The sequence below is a fragment of the Rhincodon typus genome, chromosome 10 (assembly GCF_021869965.1).
Source record: "Rhincodon typus isolate 14 chromosome 10, sRhiTyp1.1, whole genome shotgun sequence".
Taxonomy (NCBI): domain Eukaryota; kingdom Metazoa; phylum Chordata; class Chondrichthyes; order Orectolobiformes; family Rhincodontidae; genus Rhincodon; species Rhincodon typus.
This window is the reverse complement of record NC_063341.1, coordinates 55789298-55796114: the sequence shown is the minus strand read 5'-3', so window position 1 is coordinate 55796114 and position 6817 is coordinate 55789298. Positions and strand designations below refer to the sequence as shown.

The 6817-nt window shown below is 39.8% G+C and overlaps 1 protein-coding gene across 2 annotated transcripts in view; it reads left to right on the top strand.

The window, feature by feature from the left end:
- The window catches only part of LOC109926722 (MAP kinase-interacting serine/threonine-protein kinase 1-like), a 31493-nt gene extending 26522 nt beyond the window's left edge, over positions 1-4971 (top strand). For both annotated transcript variants that reach the window (XM_048602013.1, XM_048602012.1), the window contains 3 exons: positions 1470-1634; positions 2584-2627; positions 4469-4971. In XM_048602013.1, the coding sequence (XP_048457970.1) occupies positions 1470-1634; positions 2584-2627; positions 4469-4715 (456 nt within the window). In that variant the 3' untranslated portion in view covers positions 4716-4971. The remainder of the gene's footprint in view (positions 1-1469; positions 1635-2583; positions 2628-4468) is intronic.
- Positions 4972-6817: the final 1846 nt, after the last annotated feature.

Here is a 6817-nt window from a genome sequence, read left to right as displayed (position 1 = left end):
GGAGGGGGAGTTGAAATGGTTCGCGACTGGGAGGTGCAGTTGTTTTATTGCGAACCGAGCGTAGGTGTTCTGCAGAGCGGTCCCCGAGCCTCTGCTTGGTTTCCCCGATTTGTAGAGGAGGCCACACCGGGTACAGCGCAACCGCAGGAAGTGCTACACCTGCCCCCGTACCTCCTCCCTCACCCCCATCCCAGGCCCCAAGAAGACCTCCACATCAAGCAATGTTCACCTGCACATCTGCCAATGTGGTATACTGCATCCGCTGTACCCGGTGTGGCCTCCTCTACATCGGGGAAACCAAGCGGAGGCTCGGGGACCGCTTTGCAGAACACCTACGCTCGGTTCGCAATAAACAACTGCACCTCCTAGTCGCGAACCATTTCAACTCCCCCTCCCATTCCTCAGACGACATGTCCATCCTGGGCCTCCTGCAGTGCCACAACGATGCCACCCGAAGGTTGCAGGAACAGCAACTCATATTCCACTTGGGAACCCTGCAGCCCAATGGTATCAATGTGGATTTCACAAGCTTCAAAATCTCCCCTCCCCCTACCGCATCCCAAAACCAGTCTGGCTCGTCCCTGCCTCCCTAACCTGTCCTTCCTCCCACCTATCCCCTCCTCCGACCTCAAGCCGCAGCCCCATCTCCTACCTACTAACCTCATCCCGCCCCCTTGACCTATCCCCTCCCTAACTCCCCACCTACACTCACCTTTACTGGCTCCATCCCTGCCTCTTCGACCTGTTTGTTTCCTCTCCACCTATCCTCTCCTCTATCCCTCTTCTATCCGCCTCCCACTCTCTCCCTATTTATTTCAGAACCCTCTTTCCCCCCCCTGCCTTTTCTGATGAAGGGTCTAGGCCCGAAACGTCAGCCTTTCTGCTCCTATGATGCTGCTTGGCCTGCTGTGTTCATCCAGCCCTGCACCGAGTTTTAATGACAATCTGGTAGTTCCAAGATCACCATTACTGATGTCAGCTGCTACTTCCAGGCAGTTCCCCAACTGGCTTTTTTTGGGATTTGAACTCTAGTCTCCAGAAAATTTGTATATAACATTTCTCGTCCACTAACATAACCACCATACTATTATACCTGGAGTAAGATTATGGTTCCATTAGAACTTTTTTTTTTTTTTTTTTTAAAACCTGGTAAAGTAGGTCTCTTTGTTTTTGCCTAAACTGCAAGGTTTGGCAATCTAGTTTCAATACAGGGTATTGAAGCTAAACTATATCATCTTGTTGAAGATGCAGAGTAGTCACGAGATATTGAACCAGGGGCTGATAGTTCCCTTTACTACCCTGGAGGTATTGGTACCACAGCTCAGATTATGGAATAACAGAAACTAGATTCAATTTGTGTCAGTGTCTGTACCACTGGTTGAACCACTGGCAGAGCTTTGGTATTACTGATGGTATATTCTGTTAAAGGCACAACAAGCAATTAGAATATTATTTTCTTTGGCCTACAGAACATACTATTTGAGAGCATACAGGAAGGTAAATACGAGTTCCCTGAGAAGGACTGGGCTCACATCTCTGCTGGGGCCAAGGATTTGATTTGTAAGTTGTTGGTGCGTGATGCAAAGGATAGGCTCAGTGCTGGACAAGTTCTTCAGCATCCCTGGGTGCAGGGGGTAAGTACACATGTTAAAATTGAATTAGAATGAGACTGTTGGCCAAATGGTTTAATGCACTGCTGTTTCACTTCTGGACTAAGGTCATGTCACAAAAGACACTTGAATTGGTTTATTGGTGATTTTCGGTACAGTGAAACTGTGAGAAACCATTTAAAATCTAAAAAATAGTCATTCCAAGCTTTTACATTTACCATTCAGCATTTTCTACTCTCTCAATATGTGAGTCATGTGTGCTGCAGCTACATGCACAATCCAACCATCAGTTATTCAGTAACTGGCAAAAAAAAAAATCAGTTCACTTGTGAAATCCCAAACTTTTCAGTTTGAACCTTCATGAGTTCATGTTTGTTGAAAGGATTGGAATTAGTTATTGAAACAATACAGAGCAAGATATACTCACTACATTTATTGTTAAACATCTTGTTTTGGTGTGGATTATTACTAGAGATCACAAGTAAGCCAATTAATTATTTAATAAGAAAACATATTTGTTAGTTTCTGGAAACAGTAATCGATTTACTACTGCATAGAAACATTTGAGTTAATTGTCAAGACTGATCAGTTGGTTAATGACCATTGAAGTGGTGATCAGATTGATTCAACAATTAGAATTCAGTTCTCTTAGAAACTAAATTATAATGTACTTTGAGAAGATCACCTTATGCTAAGTCAAGCATTAAGCACGTCTACATTATTAGTCAGTATTGAAGTGTACTGTTTAAAAAAAAAAAAAAAAAAAAGCCAGGTACTGTAGTGTAAAAATTATTCTCTAATGATTTAATCTTGTGGTTTTGCGTTCATCTGCAAGTGCTAGTTTATCCGCACAGTAATTCAATATCATGTCCCCTTTGTGAAATGACCTTCTTTAATGTTAACAAAATTTACAACAGAACAGTCTAGGAAAATGCTTTTGCAATGAAAATAGTAGTAATTCTCCTCCTTATAGAATGCGCCAGAAAGACGTCTGCCCACACCACAACTACTACAAAGGTAAGGAGCTTTCTAATCTTTCCTATTAACTGAGAGACTCAGAAAAAACCTCATGAATCTTTGTAGTACTTCCATTACTTGACTGTATCCTAGAAATTAGAACAAGATATGATGCACATTATTTGGTTTAACCAGCCTACCAGATGCACTTTTGTTGTGACATCCTCTTACTTATACTCTGTGCAGTTATACAGTTCCACATTCTTTTGGCTTTTTTGACTTTCAAGTTAATCTTGATTAATTTAATGTCATTTATAAGAGTGACATGTATTGCCCATTGTTTCCTCCTTATATACAGTCCTTTGCAATTTTTGCAGTTATGTTTTGTCCACTGAATTTGTAATTTGAGCTGTCAACAAATTTTACTGCCATAGAGACGTACACCACGGAAACAGACCCTTTTGTCCAACCAGTCCATACTGAACATAATTCCAAACTAAACTAGTTCCACCTGCCTGCTTCTAGCCCATATCCCTCCAAACCTTTTCTATTCATGTATTTATCCAAACGTCTTTTAAGTGTTGTAATTGTACCTGCATCAACCACTACCTCAGGAAGTTCATTCCACACGCGAACCACCCTCTGTGTTTTTAAAAAAAAAAGCCTTTTTCAAATCTCTCTCCTCTCTCCTTAAAAATATGCCTGTAGCCTTGAAACCCCCATCCTAGGGAAAAGACAACTACCATTAACTCTATCTATACCTCTCATTACTTTTTATAAACTTCTATCAGGTCACCTGTCAACCTCCTACGCTCCAGTGAAAAAAGTCCCAGCCTATCCAGCCTCCTCTTTATGGCTGAAACCTTCCATACTGGCAACATTCTAATATATCTCTTCTGAAAACTCTCCAGCTTGATAATATCCTTCGTATAACTGGGCGATCAGAACTGGACATAGTATTCCAGAAGAGGCCTCCCCAATCTCCTGCGCAACCTCAACATGACTTCCCAACTCCTGTAGTCAAAATACCAAGCAATGAAGACAAGCATGCCAAATGCCTTTTTAAACCACGCTGTCAAATGTGACACAAACTTTAAAGCATTATGTACCTGCCCCTGTAGGTCCCTCTGTTCTACAAAACTACCCAAGGTGCTACCATTAATTGTAGATGCCTAACACTCCTGCTCTGGCATAAACTGCAAATATGACCGGTTTGTAGTCAGTTTCTGAATCCCAGGTGACTTCCTTAGAATTACTGTCGTTGCCTATACCTGGCTGTCAGCCTGTCAGACAGCATGGGCATCATACTTGACTGTTTCCAATATACTAGCGTAGTGTTCAGTGATTCTCTTTACAGTGATCATCAATGCTGAAAAAAACTCCTTCCCAGCTTCTCTTAGCCTCCTGGGAAAGTAACCACGTGTTACTGGAGACTTGTTTGTTTTAAAGCTCTTTAAGACTTCAATCTGTCTCATTTATATCAATCTCATTAATTCTGCTTGGTTTATCTCTGCTCAGAGAAAGTATATTGTACATTACTTCCTCCAAGTATTCACAGGGGAAGACATCGTTCAGATTAGTAATGATTTTATGCATGTCCGGTTTCAAGCCTGTTTCTATCTTTTATCTTTCTTAAAAGGCTACTGTTTAACAGTTAAATATGTGCAAGTGTAGAGATTTCTTAACATTTTCTGGTTGACCTGGTTAACATCAAATTGTATGATTTAAGTTAATACTGGGATTTAATAATTACAGGATAATGTCTTAACTTATGCTATGTTATATAGTATTATCCTTTATAATGATTAAACTGCTTCATATGCATTTTAAGATATTATGCAGTGAATTACTGGCATTATTTCCCAACTTATAAGCACATAATTATCTTATTTGTTCTCCAGAAACAGTAGCACAAAGGATCTGACTGATTTTGCTGCAGAAGCCATTGCCTTCAACAGGCAGCTTTCACAGCAAGACGAGGAGATGCGAGGGGAACAGGAAGCTATCATCAAGACTGTTTGTTCTATGCGACTTTCCCCTCCTTCCAATTCCAAACTTGCTAAACGCAGGGCCAAGACACAGGCTGAGAAAATCTCTCAGTGGCAGTTACCCATCTCAACAATGAGTGTCTATGATGGGACTTCTTGACATATATCTAATAGATTTTATCCAATACAGAACTGCTCTGAAGTAATGGCCTAGTCTAATAGTCAGTACCTGACTGCCCTTGTTTTGTGGTTTTGGACATTGGTCATGTAGTTCTGCAAAGTTTTAATTTAAAAGGAACATTATTTGTCTGCTTAACCTATAGCAGCCAACTTTAATATTTTTGTACAATGAGAGGTTATAGGACAATATTTTTAAACATTGTACATTGTTATAAATATATTTATTTTTATCTTAACATCTGGCCATTGTTTTAAATGCTTTAGGTTGAACTTCCTAAAAGATAAAAATAAATAAAACTTGATTCAGGGATTCATCAAAAGGAAGGAGATTACTCTTCAGGTTAATGCAAAGTATTTACTTATGGCTGGTCACTTTCTACTTCAGCTTTGAGTGTTCAAGTTTCCTGTATGTGTACCACTACACTTATCCAAGTTACACATCATTTGCCAGTCATGACCCTTATCTCCCAACACAACATGGTCTGACTGCCTTAAACAGCCTAGGAGCATCAACCATCCCAACGTTGACATCTTGGCATATTTTGCAAATTTTCAGATTGTGACTCCCAACAACTACATCAAGATCTTTGATTTGATTTATTATCATGTGTATTTATTACAACTACCGTAAAAAGTTTAGCATCGCTACTGTTTGGTGCCATCTTAAAACACAGAAAATAAACTAAACATAGAATATAAAGCCAGAAAAATAAAATGATAAAGTTCATCTTCTAATCTTATCTCAATAAAGTTAGGTTGTCTTTGGAACAGCTCCTGTTTCTAGCTCAGCCATGGGCCTGGATTCAATCATTAGATAGTGCACAAATATCTACCTTGAGAGGTTTAAGCAATACAGCATATTAATTTCAGCTAAGGGAATCGCTATTGGAGATATTATTACAAGGTATGTGTGTGTTTGGCCTTCTGGGACTGAAGGTTTCATTCATCTTTATAGAAAGCTGACTTTGCATTTAGGCCAAAAGTAAAATAAAGAATACATCTGGCAGTTGCAGGTGTAGAGTTATTGCCTTCTTTAAATAATAATGGATGTGTGGTAAGTGAGCTCTTGTTAACTGGAAAAGCATGAAGGATGGCAAACCTGATGTTTTGCAAGAATGCAATAGACATTCTTGACCAGCGTTTCAACGCTGCTCTTATAGGCAACTTTTTTTGTATTCTGAAAGGATGTGATTTTTTTTTTTCCAAATGATACTTAAAATTGTTTTAGTGCCTTAATACACTGAACAAACTTTTTTTTGTTTTAGTGATATTCAACACTGAATATCATAGCATATATGATTAGTGTATACAGTTTAATTGATATGACCTTGACATTCTGAGGAGCAGGCTGGAATTGTGGAGTAATCAAAACAGCTTTTATCTTCTGGAATGGCAGAACCAGACTCCAGGGGCCAAATGGCCTCTCCTGCTCTTAATTTGTACGTTTGCATGAATCTCTTCCACTATAAGCTGCTCCACTATGTATACTATTTTCTAACGGTATCAAATTGTATCACTTGTACCACTGAGCCAATTTGGCAATTTTTGCAAAAACAGTAGCTGTTAACATCAAGTGCTTCCGTGTGGAGTTAATATTTGCTGACACTGGACCCTGTGACAAGAGGATTGGATTGTTGAAAGCCCCCTCTCCCCAGGAGTTAGCACTAAGTATAAATTAATGTTTAGGTTTCACTCTCATCATTGGCATCCATATGGCAGAATACTGAAATTCTCTAGTATTTCGTGCCTCTGAACCACTTAAAACCTTAATTTTGTTTATTTAGAAACAAACAGGAAAATTAGCATCAAGGATCATGGAGGAGAGATTCTGTTGGGTAACTGTAAGCAGGTTGGTTAGAAGTCAGTCTGCTCAAGCACTCATTAAACTATCTACATGAGAAGTGTTTCAACAATGGGAAAAGACAAACCAATGCAGTTCAGTGTTTATACTCATTCATGGGATGAGGGCATCGATGGCCAGACCAGTATTTATTGCCCATCCCTAATTGCCTGGAAGGCAGTTTAGCGTCAGCCACATTGCTCTGGGTTGGGGTCATGTGTAGGCCAGACCAGGTAAGGATG